A 15,646-nucleotide genomic window follows, 5' to 3' on the forward strand; every position below is an offset into this window, starting at 1 on the left:
AGAGGAGACTAACAGGACAAAGTTATTCCTTTTTATATTCTACCCCTGCTTTTAGGCATGTTTTTTGTACTGGCTATGATTTCATCAAAGTACACCACTATCCTATCACAAGTCCAGGAGCTGCTGCATAGATCAATGCTGGAGTAATCCTGAATTACATTTGAGTAACACTTTAATTTCCTCCTTGGGCTCCATCCAGCTGCCAAGTCTGGACCTTTTGTTTCTGTGCTTTATGGCAGGTTTTGGCTTTACAGGTTTTTACATTGCTGCCAAGTTAATTTTAGAACTTTGGTTGCTATGACTACTGCTAAGTATTTCTTAGTTCTCTACTTATTTGCTCAGTTTGCTGCTTTTCTTTATGTGTGTGTGTGTGTGTGAAGTGCGGAGTAATTATCCTACCCTGCAGAAGATATAAAAGGATGGCATGTGAGAGGTGAGGCTCTTGATCTTCAGGCTGACTCAGCTGCTCTTTTAGAACAGCTGCAAAGACTTAAAAGCACAGCTCTTGTAGCACATGGTCAGGATGAGGATTTAAGTCTGGGGAGGAAGGCACTTGTAATGCACTCATTCTGGTGCGTTGAATGAGATGTGCTGGCACTGCTTCTAATTCTGCTGACTGCTACTGTCCTTAGGTTTATCTGTGTCTTGCTGGCTACTTGTGTAACTATGTATAGTTCCAAGTGTTACACTTAGATTTACATTCTTGGGAATAATAACCATTGTTTTGCTCAGAGCCTCTAAAGTGCATTATACAGAGAAATTGTTTCATTGCTCAGAGCTCAAGTTGTCACACTGATACCAACAGTGATGTAAATATATATATATATATATATACGGCTAACAAGTTCTTCATATCAAGAGGTCCTACTGCGTTTATGCAGGCAGGGTCATGACTGTCTTTCCAGTCATCTGAAAGAATAAGTGAAGACAGAGCATGCAGTGGTATTTAAGACTCCTGATTGATATTTGAAACACTTAGACTTTTCAGGAAAATGTAGTTCTTGTCAGTATGAAAGAGCTTTGGAGAATGTCCTGAGAAGGTGAGAACATCACTATCTAGTTTTCAGGTGGAGATAGCCAGGCAGAGGTGGAGAAAATTACCTGATGGGCAACATCAAGAGTTGGGAATAGATTCACCCTTTGCTCCAGTTTCTTAGATCAAGGGCTGTTTCGTTTGCTGTGGTTCTGGTCTGTGGGCTAATGGGACACTGTCCTGGGGTGACTCCCTAAACTAAGACAGACACTTGTGATTAGCAGGGAGTTAAACACAAGATAACCCTGGTGCCATCTGAAGCCAGGACATCTCTGCAGATGGTTATTGTCTATCTTTGTGAAGCCATCACTGTTACAGGCATACCTGGAAGAAACTTCATCCTGGTGCCTTCCCAGAAGTCTTACCCATTTACCAAGTACCTGTTAAGCAAAGATGTAATCATATTGTATTCCTCTGGCCAATTCCCATAGATAAGGGGGTATGTGTAACACCTCCATTAGTGAATCTCTCTTCTGTGCCTGAAACAGAAAAAGCCATAGCAGGGCAAAAACATGCTTTGAATGCAGCTGAAAACAAGTCCTTGTCTCTGGTGTCTATGGGAACTGTGAAGCTGTCCGGGAGGGAAACAATGGTAACCTAGCACGAGACTTCATGAGGTCAAGGTGCTGTGTTGTCTGAGAGAGATCGTTTGTAACACTGAAAAGGGCAATAGGGAAAGAAGATAACTCGGTTAGAAAAACATTGCTAGAATAAAGAATATTCTGAGAGTTAGTTCAGTGCACAAAATCTACGTAAGATTTGTTTTAGTGGCACATAAAATCATCAAGGATGAAAAATTTAATAAGAGTTTTGGGAGACTTAGCTGGATGCCCTAAGAACTCCAAACACAGAAAGTAAATAATGTGCAGAGGCTCCGCCTGTCTGCATTTGGTTTCTGTCGTCTTTAACCTTCCAAGCTGCAGCCCTGCACTTTAACCAGTTGGAATTTAAATGTGTTGTTACAGTAGCATCTTTGTTGGAGATGGACCGTGACTCGTGCTCATTAAGGCTACAGATGTCTGCTCAGATTATGTATTTCAAAAGCTTTTTCTCCAATGAACTGTGAAAAGCCAGGCTTGAGCAGAGGATTGTGAAAGATAAAATAATAGCCTCTCATCCCTGTGTCTGGCAGACTTAATGCAATTACTCTCAGATCTTTTTTTAAACTTTGAGACAGCAAATTTGTTCGCAGTCAATAAAATAGACCTCTGAGCACAACCCGCTATGTTTCCTTTATCAGTATTTTCCTAAATTATTCACAAGGCTTTTTACACTCCAAAAATCTCTAATCTGTGAATTCAGCATTTCCCAGACACTAGGTTTTAATAGGCATAAGTGGCATTGATAAACTGTTTATATGTGGCATGATGGAAAACGGATCTTCTTAAGGGGAAGAAAAGCACAAAATAATAAATACTCCATGAATTTAAATTAAATTTGCTTGCCCACTCACTCTTTTTCATGAATTTGCACTTAGTAGGAGAGCAGACAGAACTTTTTAAACCTACCTGGATAATGCATGCTTCTCCTGGGAGAGGATAACTGAATTAACAAGAAATTCAGTTCAATGACTTCTGTGATGTGTAAACATTTGCTGAAAGTTATTAGAGCAGAGCTAAAGAGTCATGGATTTTGTTTCCTTAAGTAGTCGTGCATGTCCAACTGAGAGTTTTCAGGTGTTCTCTATATCTCACTTTCTCCTTGTTACATCAAGTGCAAAATGAACAGAGCTTCATCAGGCAGTCTCAGCTCAGTACCCCTCATTCCCTTCCAAACCTCTGAATATTCACCAGGCTCTACAAAAAAACCAGAATGTTATCAAGGAGCTTTAAAAAGTTACTTATTTCAACATGATCAGGTATATAGAAAGACAAAGCAAAAACTTGATGTCGAAGTCTCCTGTATGCAAAACTGCTTCATAGTCCTGCTAGTTTAGTTTGAGCTATGCCATAGAGCAGTTTTCTTGCCAACGTGTTACTTTGGATGACCATTAAGGGCAGTTGACCTAAGACTGTAAGCTAAGCAGTGTTGATAGGCTCAGGTAATGTCACTTTCATCTTTTGCAGGTTTTGGATTTACTTTGGATTTTTTTTCTTGCTAGAAAAGAGATACTAGGTACAGGTTGGTCTTTTGTGGAATAAATTATATGACAGCCGAAGTGAAATGCCACTGGACTTCACTTGTGAGCATGGTTTGCTAAGACACTGTAAGTTTTTGTCTTCTTGGCCCAGAAAACCCACCAATAAGGCAAGAATAATGTTGTTATTGTGGTGAAAGAAGACTTAGTTTCAATGATAGCTGAAGCTTCCTAGTTAGAACTCCATCTCAGGTACAGTCTGTTCCTGGACAGGTATAAAGGCTGTGCATGTTTAGGGAGCTGGATTCTGTGTATGGGGAGGGTGTCCCTATGCAAATCCTCAACACTGCTTGGGCTGCAAGAAAGAGCACTTGACAAATGAACCAGCTTCTTTCCTTTTCACAGGATATATCTGTACTCCTTTTTGCCACTTCATGTTAGAGGCACATGGGCTAGAATTAGCTGAACTGATGGAGATGCTAATTCCAATCCCAAATGCAACATTGCTGTGTTGGCTGGTTCAAAGGTTGCACCAGACAGCACTGTTCAAAACAGTACCCTAATGGTTTTTCTTCTGGTTCAGAGACATCTACACATGTCTAGGCATGCTCTTAGATTGCTCAGAGAGACAGTGAACTGGATGGGAATACAAGAAACAGATCTAAACACCCAAAAAGGAATAGAGTTACTGGTAAATAAATGATGTTTCATTAGCCTCAGTAATCCCAAACAGCCTGTTAAGCCTGTTAAACTGCAAAGATATCCCAAATCTCTGCAAAATTTGTCTATGGTTGTTGTATGAAAAGGATTGTAAAACCAGATAAGAGATGTTTTGTTTCACACTGTTCTAAAGCTGGTCATCAGATCCCATCTGCCTCTGGACAAAGCAGTTTTTCTTCAGCAGCCTAGTTGACTTGTTTGGATTTATGGAACCAGTTCTTGTAGGACTTAGGAGATGATATCCTAAACAGGTGGATAACTTTAAAAGTTGGGGGAAAAAAAAGTTGATGGATAATCACTTCTCATTTATCTTCCCTTTTAGTAAGATGGAGATTATACACAGAAGAGACTGTGCTGCTGCAGAATGACCCCATGGTAACTAATCAGTCTCATCAGGTCTACAAAGGCATCCTATTTTCAGCCTTATGCCAATGCACTGTAACCAGTGAGCCAAGTTGAATGAGAGTCTTGTGGTATTTTACTGGGGTGTCATAGATGATTTCCCTTCCTTGCACTTGCTGCAGATAGTAGTATTCATCCATGGGTCAGTCCTTGCAAATAAACTTTTTGAAGTTTGCATAAAAATTATCTGCTTGTCATTATATTCCCTGTGCTGGCCCTTGTCTGTGATATGTGACATGACTTCATTTCTCAGCTGTTGAATTTAGGGAGTGTATTAAAGGAGCCAGAGTAATATGTGATGAGCTGTAATTAAAATTACTAATGCATGTCAATTCCTTTCCTTCCTTCTGCTTTCATTTATATTCCTCATGCAGACTTGGTTCACTTTGCTGAGTGAGCCAGAGACCAAATGTTGAGTGGAAACAGTGATTTCTGCTTTCTTTAGCACAGTTGCACAGGGAAATGAAGTTAGCAAAGATCCTCCCTGAGGTATTACCCTAAGGCATTACACTAAGTATCAGGAAAAGTCTGGCTTGCAGCTGGCCTGCTAATCTCTGGTCTGTGGCTGTAGTGGCATCATCAGTGGAACAGCTCTATCTGACTGGTAGTTTTCATAGCTGGTAGCAGGACCAATAATCACAGAATAGTTTGGGTTGGAATGAACCATAAAAACCATCTTGTTCCATCCCCCTTCTGTGAGCAGGGACACTTTCCACTAGAGCAGGTTGCTCAGGGCCCCATCCAGCCTGGCCTTGAACACTTCCAGGGATGGGGCACCCACAGCTTCTCTGAGCAACCTGTTCCAGTGCCACACCACCCTCACAGTGAAGAAATCATGTTTTCTTTGTTCTGATACAGTCTTTTTTTTTTCCCATCTCATCTGTTCTTATGAAAGTATCTATGTTTTAAAATGGAGATGTTTAAAGGATTAGCCATTTTATGTTGTATTATCTTTCCAAATGCAGAAACTATTTATAGTGATGCTGGAAATCATGGTTTGGTGTTTAACCATGGAAGTGAACTACCAAAATCAAATATTGAGAGAGATACCTAAAGCATCTTGATGAAAACAATGGGTGCTTGAGTAAAGGTCTTCCATTATGCTGGGCACAGTCATTTCATTATCTGTTGTTAGAAAAATATGTTAGTGGCTCTGTTGCACTTCCGAATGACTGAAAAGTTTTTTTTGCTTGTTAAAGAAAATAAAGGAAAATCATATGCTAAGACTTACTGTGCCAGCCCTCTGCAGTAGGAAATTTAGAATTTGGATGGATCACGCTCTTGTAATTGTGTGGATTTGGGGCTCTGTTTGTTTGGTTTGGTTTTTACTCAGCTTCATATTTTTCTTGAGGTAGATGAATGTCAGAATAGTCTGTTTGAGGCTATAAGGAACTACTGGCTGCACAGAAAGAGAAATTCCTGCCCAAAAATATATTGCTCAATGGCTGCATGACCTTGTGAACATGAGGCTTAAATGGTGTCAGGGAAATATAAAGTTTAAAAAAAAAAAAAAGTAAAAAAAAAGGGTAAGTGTTGCACCTTCTACATCTCTGATTCTGGTGAGCTTTGCCAGGTGCAGCCAAAGTATTGTGGTTATGGCTTGGAACTGGGTGTCTCACCTCTGGAAACAAAAGCTATGACTGTTAGGTAGGGGTGGGAGAGATACTCCCATGATAATGCTCATGCTTCCTACTACAGTGTGTATTCTTCCTCAGCTTGTCTCTCCCTAGTAGTTTATGTGCTGGCACTACTGCGGGTGAGGATGGACTGAGGGATACTCTGCCAGTCTCCAATTTACATGCATGTGCTTTTAATAAGCTCATTTTTCACAGTCTGAAGGAAAAAGAAAAACTTTCTTTTGTCACACAGCATGTTAGCAGAAAACACAGCATAGGCCAAAAGCAGTTTTGTATTGAAACCAATCTCAGGCTTCCTTTTCCTTTTGTCTTGCAGAGGCAGGGAGCGGCCAAGATTACGTGACCTCCGAAAATCAGCTGCTTTACTACCCGAGTATCACCTACGCCATCGTCGGCAGCTCCGTCATTTTCGTCCTCGTGGTGGCCTTCCTGGCCTTAGTGCTGCACCACCAGCGCAAGCGCAACAATCTGATGACACTGCCGGTGCATCGCCTGCAGCACCCCGTGCTGCTGTCCCGCCTGGTGGTCCTCGACCACCCGCACCACTGCAGCGTCACCTACAACGTCAACAACGGCATCCAGTACATGGCCAGCCAGCCCTACCACAGGCCAGTGGACCTGGACTCCCCGCCCTCCTACTCAGAGGCCGTGCTGGACCAAAGGTATGTACGGGAGCTGATTCTGCGCTCAGCAAAGCATCCCTCTGCTGGTTGCGGCTCTGCTCATCTGTGCTGCTGCTCCCCACTTACTGCTGCTTTTGACAGGACCCCAGTGCTGCGCTTCTGTCACCTGCACAGGATCAATTTTCAGTAAATCTGAGCTCCTTCCATATATGAAAAATTCATAGTCCTCAGGTCCCTTTACTGGTACAAACTCAAGTCATGTTCTCCTAGCACATGTTGGTAGTAAGATTTTGAGAATGGCAGGAGAATGTATCACTTGTCTAGTAGTGATAGACTGTGCTAGTCTGGAATCAAAATGTGAAAATTGAATTTGGAGTTTCACCAAAAAAACCCAGCTAAGTTTTAGGTCATAGCACTGAAAAAATACAGCCCTCTTCATTTATGATAAGTGTATAAAGGTGAGAGAGTTCTTCAATTCTTGTATAAAGAAGTTGTGTCATTCTTCTGCTCTGCACTGCTTTACCTTTTACCAAGAGAAGAAAAGAACAGAACTCTGGAATGAACTCTTAATTAAAATAGCTGAAAGTGCTTTGAAATTTGGTGTGGGTGTGGCTTGTTTATGATGCTTTTGTAGTTATATAATTATTACACTGGTTTTATTTGTAGATAATTAACCTTCGTTTTCACCTCTGTCTGTAAAGTGTTTCCAAACAAAACTTGTAAGCAGACATCCCCTCTATATAAAAAGGTTATGGTACAAACTTCAGCAATTCAGATTGTTCACTATCGCCCTGTTGGTATTTTTAGTGCAAATTGTGGGATTTAAGAATAATATTAAATTCCTATCCCCTACTGCAGGTCCCTTGTCTTAATGTTGCCTTTCATAATAATGATAACTTTTCATTATTAAGGACAACTAAATGAGCAGGTGTCCAGATTGTAATCACTTCTCACCTGAGCAGATAAAACCATCAGCAGTTTGGGAGCTAATTGCTCCCAGGGCCTGTTATCAGTCTGCTCAACACTTCAGTCCCTTTACTTGCTTGCTATCAGAACCACAGAACAGTTTCCCTGAATGCAGTTCTCATCTTGCCTGTGCCTACTTAACAGTTGCTCTGCATGTGATCTCATGACAGCCAAAGTGATTTGTCAGTGTGGAGAATTCAGTTTGTTACTTACTTGTAGACTGTAAGCCATTATCTTCTGTCACTTAGTGGAGGTTTCCTTGGAGCTTTCTTCTATTCAGTCATCATCTATAGGTGTAAATCCACCACTTAATGTTACTTCTTTTAGTGTTTTCTCTGGTGTAAATGTTAAACAGAAAAGCTTTCTACCTCTTGCACAGCTGTCTTTGAGCCAGCTTTGTTGGAAGTCTATAGCCATCTAACTCAGTGTGTAGATTGTTAAATAGGTTGTAATTACTGTGTTGCCCCTTGGCCAGAAACCTTGCTTCCCAGTGGTGGTGTGGATACCTTGAAATTACCTGAATAATGTGAGCAGGTCTGAGATCTCTTGATACATGTCATATTTGAAAAGCTAAGAAATACTGTTTGTTTTTTTCATCATTACAATACTATGTACTATCCTCTGTCCCACTGTTTTCAGTAACTTCTTACTCTGTTGTGTGTTTTACAGCAGACCACCTTGGTTTGACCTTCCTCCACCACCTTATTGTTCCGAATCTGAATCCCCTAATCAGCCAGACCTTCCTCCTTACCACTCTCGGTCAGGAAGCTTGGCCAGCACAGACACCCCCCTGGCAGAAAGTCCTGTGGGCACATCTGACAGCTGGACAAGAGATGTCCATGGCAGCATGGATGGGCTGAACAGAACTCTTCTGGAGAGGACAGTAGATCAGAGTGATCCTCTGGTCAGCCACATTGCTGACAGAGAAGTGTAACTGCTCCAGTTGGCACAGCCAGAAGGCATTTGCTGTGTCTGTGTGGGTTATTCTGCTGTGGCTAATAGGTTTCAGGGGCACATGTGCCTGAATGCTGACTTGCTTTGAATTCACACTGAGTTAATATATGAAGTCAACATTTTCGGCTCATCAAAGGCAGAGCAAGGAGAGCTAAACCTAGAGTCACATCAGCTCTCCACAGTATTTCTGTGAGCAAGTTCTGGTTCAGACAAGTAAGAGAAACATCGGTGCTTTCTCAAAAGACCTGATGTGATGTATTTATTGGATTGCTTACTGTATATGAATGTATATATGTGTGTGTATAATAGTTACAGAAGTTGCACGTGAAAACTCTGCCAGAAGGACTCTTGTTTTCAGACTGCCTTCCATCCTGTCCACGTGGGAGCTGTTTCTTCTTACTGTCTGGTGCCAGCTGGTGGTCACTGAAGCACATGAGAGGCAGTCATTCTGCTTGGATGTCTGGTCCCCAATGCCAGCCACCTGGCAGAGCCCAAACTGCAGAAGATCTCCCACTTGACCCATCTCTGCATGGCCTGTGAAGGAGGTTTAAGTTTGTGAGGATGCAACAACTCTAACCAAGCAAGGTTTTTTGTTCCCAGATGCCAGTATCTAGGCCAAATTTGCATGGGTTGTCTCAGAAGCACCACAAAGGTTGGCTTGTCTGTCAAAGTTGAGGCTGAGTACAGAGGCACTGAAGCTTCTCAGAAACAACAGAGCAGCAACAGAGTTTCTTTTCCTGTGTGGCATAACATTACTCCATGTGTTCCCTCTTAAAAAAAACCCACAACTAAATAACAAAACAAACCCCCAAATTGTTCCAGCAAAATCTTCAACACCAAAACTGGTGTGAGGCAAATACCCAACACAGAAAGCTTTAATGTCAATGAGTAGTTTGTTATGTTTGTAAAATACCTGAGCACAGGTCATGCAGTGAAAAGTGTTGGGCTTGGCATCCCATCTACAGCATGTATGTGTACATGCATGGATACACATGTGTAATCCTGTGTGTAGATATGTACATAGTTATCACTTGGGCTTAGTTCTGCTACACCACAAGAACTCTATAAACTGTCACAGTTTTGTTTTTTATAAACTCGTTGCTTTTCACAGAGTTTGCATTACTCACATTCATTTGGTTGAAATTCTAACTTCTGCAGAAAACCAGAATTATTTAGGTCTGTTCTGTTCTAAGTCTTGTAATGGTCTTCTGTCAAATGGGTTTCAGTGCACCTTGTTGAATCACCATGTGAGATCACCTCCAAGGTAAAGGTATTTAGAGTGGCAAGAGGGAAGAAGCTGTGAATTTAAATGCCACTGCAGTGCCATTCTTGTGCTCAGCAGTGTCTTCCTCTTGTCTGGGGGGAAATTTGCCTTGAAAATTTATTAATATTCATCTGTCTCACATTTCCCACTCTTTCTACGTAAAAGAACAGTGTCATTAAACAGACCTTGCTGTTTAAAGGAAGTGAAGCTGACTTCAAACACCTTCTGCTTTCTTCCGCCCCATCTTTGTAAGGTAGATTCTTTTGCCCAAAGATTATATGCTCAGAACCCAAGAATTTGGAGTGTAGGTAAGGGAACAACTCAAGTTCAGTCTCAGTTCTCATAAACGCACCTGAAATTCTTGGGAGGAGGTTAGGATATTGTTTTTTGGGTTGGCTTTTTTCTTTTTTTATTTCCAGATCTGGAGTCTATTGCCATGATATGCAAGAGGCAGGGACCAGATAAATTTACAAGCACAGGTCATTCCAGGACTGAGGACATGGTGGGGTGTCCTGGAGAATTCTAATGCTGATGGGCTGGGCTGACTTTGGAAGCAGATTAAGGGCAGCTTTCATTACAGGCTTAGGCAGCCTGTGGTGAAGTGCATTGGTGAAGATGCTCCTAGGTCCTTGCAAAGTACAAGAGTGGGTCAGATTTCATCCTTGCTGAGAACTTGAGCAATGTAATTATGCTGTCCTGCACAAAGCAGGGTTTAGCTTTATTACTGACTGACCAAGGTCATAGGCAGACTGTTGTCATTGCACAGAGCAGACAGCTGTTCCTTATTTTACAGGTGGGTCAGACTCAGGTACGTGAATGAGTTAATAGTACAGGTGGGTGCAGGGACATCTCCTGTGATCACTGGACCCTGCTGCCCCTCTTGCCTTCCATTAAAGTTCTGCTTGGCCTCTGTAAGAGAGCTGTGTTATGCTGTATCAGAATTAACCTTAATGGTTTTCTGTTGCAGTTTTAGAAACTTTATATTGGTCTTGAAAACATACATACCAGTGAAGAGTTTGCAGTAGTTTCATTGTAATTAGGTATCTTTTTAATTTTAAAGTCGCCTTAAGCTATGTTAGTGAAACTAAATCTTTGTGCCCAGTATTCCTCAAACAAGCCTTCCACAGGGGATTGCATTTCACCATGTGTATTCCATGACACCAGAGGGTGTGCAGCCCAAATACCGTGTGCCTGTGGCATCTGAAAAACATTGCCTTGCATTGCTAAGAGGTAGGAAAAGAGTGAATATAGCCTGTTTCTCCTGTCTTCTGTGTCAGTCACTGTCATATATGTACATATATATATATATATATATATTAAAAAGATACTCTTTCAGGATGTATATATTAATGTAACTTTTGCATTAAGATAATCCATTTGGACTTTACGAAAAAAAAAAAGGAAAAAACATTCTTAATGGTGTGATGTTTTCCCTTCTAGCTAAGGGTGTATTTATCTTTGTATAGGAATCTTCTAGTTTTTGAGAACACAACTTAAAAGGAGATGGTGCCTTTCTGTTTGAATGTTGATTGGAAAAGCTGTTACCTGCATTTCTGGGTGTTGTTACATATCACTTTCTAGAGATCCAAAAAGAGCAACAAGTCTTGTCTTCCTCTTCATTGTTACTTGTGAGGACCACTGAACTTTGAGGACTGCAGCAGTTCAGTATCTTGTTCCAAAAAGGTGCTCTAAAACTTGGAGTGACTCATCTTACTCCAATTTTCTGGTTTGTAGAACAGGTTTGCCAGGCTGGTTTCTTTGGAAATTGCTGTAGTATCACACAGAAATTGTTTATGATGTGTCACTTCTAGTGATGACTTCTGGCATTACGCTGCATTATTCAGTGGAATCTTTTGGAAATGTGCTGATGAAATTAAATATTTCATTGAAAATCCTGCAGCTCGTATGGCTGAAGTTAAATGTTCATCCAATACCACGTGATAGGGTTTCTTCTCAGTAGCAGCTAAAATTGGAATTGATCATCCTATTATTTGTAATTGTTCTTAACCTTTTAGTTTGATGTTAGTCATCCAAGAGCTTTCCTTTCTACTTAATATTAAAACAAATGGATATTATTTCAAAGACTCATTCTTAAAAAAGTAAAATCCAATTCAAGTTTTCCTCAAGAGCCAAATTCTGTTTCCACATCTGTACTGAATGATAACCACTGTATTGAGTAGTTCTCAGTGCATCTATTAATATATTTGAACAAAAGAATTTGAAGAATTGACTACTTGAGGTAAATGAAGGCATGTTGGAAAGAAGGTCATTTAAAAATAAACAAATAAAATTCAGGAGCTTCAAGGCTGAAATCAGAGTGCTGTGTATTTAAAATGAAGCCATTAGTGATTCTGCTTGATAGTAATCTTAAGTTCCTTGTAAGGCAAATTACCATTTACCTCTGTGGTATTGGAAATGGAAAACTGACAGTAACGCTTTTTAAAAAAGCCTGTGAATAATTTTCTTGGCTCTTGTCTGCAGTGACATATACAAAAACACTGACTGCATTGCAAGTTTTAAATAACTCTGCATTCCTTCTTCCTCTGCTTTTAAGCCAAATAAGTTTTATTTACACCACTTCACTTTGATACAGCTAATAGGGCCCTTGTGATAGATTTAGAAACTAAGTGGAGGAAAGAGATGACTCTCACTTTAATTAATGCTGCAGCTTGTTAATCTTGTGCTCTTTACTTTTAGACATCTTAGCAAAGACAAATGGTTTTAGTAGATAAGGAAAACTATTAATGATGAAAAGGATGGAGGGACACTGATTCTAGTTTTTAATAAATATTTAAAATTGTATAAATGAAGAAAAAAAATTAACGCCTTTTTTTAATGTGGTGATCAAATGAGAAATACTGTTTTTAACTGTTGCTTATTGGAAGCTACTTTGCGTATAATGCCTGGAACTAAAATGGTAAGACAAGGGCTTTTCTTGCAGTTCTTACTGGATCTGCAATATTTTATTAACTCAAGGTTATATTATACCCATGGACTAAAATATGGACTGTAGGAAGAATTTCAATACTGTGCTGGATTCTGCCTGAATGTATCCCAGTACAGGACTGTGGCCTTCATTTGTCTTTTTTTTTTTCTTATTTGAGGGGTTTTGTCAACTTGAAATGGAGAAGTTACTTAAATGCTTTAAGGGAGGTTGTATGTTGAAAGCCAGCCTTGCCTTAAACTTTTGTAAACTGGAAATCTTCAAAAATGTATTCTGTATTCCTGAATAAAATTGGTGTTTTAACACTGTTCACAAGTGAGCATGTCCCCTGTCTCATAAAGTCGCAGTTGTTCTAGTTTTATAGCCTCCTGCATGAGGCTTCTTACAACTTCTTTTGCATTCCATGTTAAGTTTTGTTAACTCTTTGTGGGTTTTAAATATATTTTTTAAACAAAGTCATATTGGAAACTCACATGTACCTATGTGTATAAAAATCTACTGATCTGTGTGTCTCCATATTTATACAAATGAAAATTGTTAATATTACAATTTCTTATTTTGCTGTCCTGTTTGTGTTATCAAGACGAGGCATCTGAACCAGTTTTGTTTTGTCTGCTTTGTTGCAAAGCTGTAAAGGCCACAGCAGAGCTTGGTGCTCTGTGCTGTATATGGATTTACCAACAGAGCTAAAGGGCTGTCAGCATTAGCTTCTATCTCCCCCTTTCTGCCTGCCACTTCCCCACCACTCACGCTCCCAGCACAATGTCCCTGGTTATCCCCAGGTCTGTGATCCACGTGCCGGATGCGTGAGCTGGATCCAAGTGCAGATGCTCTGTGGAGGCAGCGTGTGTGGCTGCAATCCTGAGTCAGGACTCTGCCCCCAACAGATGCCTCATGCAGGCACCACCACTATCAGGGGAACCATCCAGACCCACTTCTTGTCAAAGTCCTGTCACTCAAAGGATTACTGTAAGAAGTACCCCAATGTTATAAAGTTATTTTCCCAGACTAAGGAGAACTAATTCAAATGTTATGTCTAAATAGTTGAATCTCTATAAGTATACAGAAGTTGGCATATCCCACTTCCATGATTCTTCTCCACTTGCTACCTTCACAAAGGCATGCCAGTTTTATTGTTATCCTCATTAATTAAATCACATGGCCTGACTCAGATTCTCAGAAATCTTTGGTGCTGGCAAACTGCCCCCAAATAGCTGTGGATCCAGAATTCACGCCAGCAGCACAAGGGAGACGAAGCTGTTGAGGCTGCCACAAAGGGCTCTCTGCAGGAGAGGGAATGCTGGGGTCTCAGGGCTGGCTCATTCAGGCACATCACAGCAAGAGCTGTGCTTGAGAAATGTTGATAATAAGTACCATACTCTCCAGCTAAGCTCCCTAATTAAGCTTTTTTATTCTCTGCTTTGATTTGTTTAAAGATCCTAATTTTTACACCTTAAAAATTAAATAGGCAGCAGTGAATTCTGAGTGCAACATCTTTTCTTGCTGGTTTGCAAGCAGTCTGTTAATCAGTCAGCCTCAGTTATCTGCTGGAGAGAGAACTAAGCAGCTTTTCACTGTTTGGGGAGCTGTAGTCCAAAATGATGTGTTGTTATTAATTGAAGCAAAGACATCTTCATGTGGAAATTCACAGCTCTTCGTTTCTTTTCAAAGCAAAGTTGAGGGTATGCATATTGCATAAAGCACTCTGGAAAAGTACTGGATGGATCTCTCTAGGGATTAACTTTTCTGTTTATCTGCCAAACATACTGTGAGTAGATAAATTGAAGCATGATTCTCTGCTCCCCAAAATCCCAGTAATATTCCTTGCAGCCTTATTGTGGGGAAGAGAAGAGGTAGAGCAGTTTTGGGGCTGATTTGATCCTTAGCATTTCTGAAGACAAAGTGTTTCAGTAGGTGCAGTTGCATTGATGCTGGATACTGTGCAGAAGACCCCCATTCACTGAGAATTGATTTGGGACCATCACTTCCTATATGCTTCCCAACAGCCACTGTACAGGTGGATTTTCATTTTTATCCAAGTCTCTTCTTACCTAAGGTTATTTCCTCTCAGTTACCCTGAGGTAAAACCTTTCATCTCTCACTATTTTGGGACCACAGCCTGTAACTCCTTCAAATTTAAACCACTGTCATTTTTCAGCACAAATGTACAATAACCTTCACCTGTGTAGGAACAGCAGCACTAACAGCTCAGCTTCACCCAAACCTCTCTCTTCTCCAGGAGCACCCTAGCAGCATCAATTTGACGAAATGAATCTGAGTCTCTTACATTTATTTAGAACACCTGCTATTTCCTTGACAGATGGGAGTCCTGTTGTGGCACAGTGATGAAGTAAGATGTGTTTGACAGAGTAGATTTTTCTTCTCATTTGTTTGTGACAGAGTTATTTCAGAAAATGCTCCAAATGCTCCCCACCCAGTGCTGCATCTAAAGCAGAGATATCTTGCAGAGGTGTGGGGTAAGGGGAGGACAATGAGGTTGGCTGTTTAATGTATATGCATATACATAACTGCTTTGGAGATTTCTTATGTGTTCCAGCTCTTGTACCTGAATAAGAAATATTTAAGTGCTGCACAATAAGTGTATTTGCAGACTAAGGAAGTATGGTTGATACTTGGCTGCTCTTTTGCTAATTTCTGTTTACTCAAATATGATGCATAGTCAAGAGCAAAAATTCTCCATGCATCTGTTGCTGTATTTATTGTTCTCCCTTGGCAGTCTGTGCAGAGCAGAGGACTTAGCAGAACCAATGAATTACCTGAAGTGAATTTGGAGAGTGCTTTGCTTCAGAAATAAAGGAGCTGGCTTACATATCCACTTGCAAGGTGTCATGCTAGATATGCTGGTTAAGACAAGAATTACATAAAATAAAATTGTACCTGGGCTTCTACAGGTAAAAAAAAAAAAAGCAATCCTGTGTATCTGAAAGCTGGAGCAGATCTTCATCAGCAGGGCCAATCTAGGAGCTGGCTGCAGGTCAGGGTTAGAAGTTTCTTCACTGTGACCC

The 15,646-nt window shown here is 40.6% G+C and overlaps 1 protein-coding gene across 4 annotated transcripts in view; it reads left to right on the forward strand.

The window, feature by feature from the left end:
• The window catches only part of LDLRAD3 (low density lipoprotein receptor class A domain containing 3), a 106,054-nt gene extending 93,119 nt beyond the window's left edge, over window positions 1-12,935 (forward strand). For 2 of the 4 annotated variants that reach the window (XM_014252176.2, XM_088058256.1), the window contains 2 exons: window positions 6,186-6,531; window positions 8,128-12,935. In XM_014252176.2, coding sequence (XP_014107651.2) covers window positions 6,186-6,531; window positions 8,128-8,392 — 611 coding nt within the window. In that variant the 3' untranslated portion in view covers window positions 8,393-12,935. The remainder of the gene's footprint in view (window positions 1-6,185; window positions 6,532-8,127) is intronic. The other 2 variants (XM_088058254.1, XM_088058255.1) reach the window with 1 other exon arrangement.
• The last annotated feature ends 2,711 nt before the right edge of the window (window positions 12,936-15,646 follow it).

The sequence above is a fragment of the Pseudopodoces humilis genome, chromosome 7 (assembly GCF_049639895.1).
Source record: "Pseudopodoces humilis isolate 2021_Gansu_Grassland_sample_001 chromosome 7, ASM4963989v1, whole genome shotgun sequence".
NCBI lineage: Eukaryota > Metazoa > Chordata > Aves > Passeriformes > Paridae > Pseudopodoces > Pseudopodoces humilis.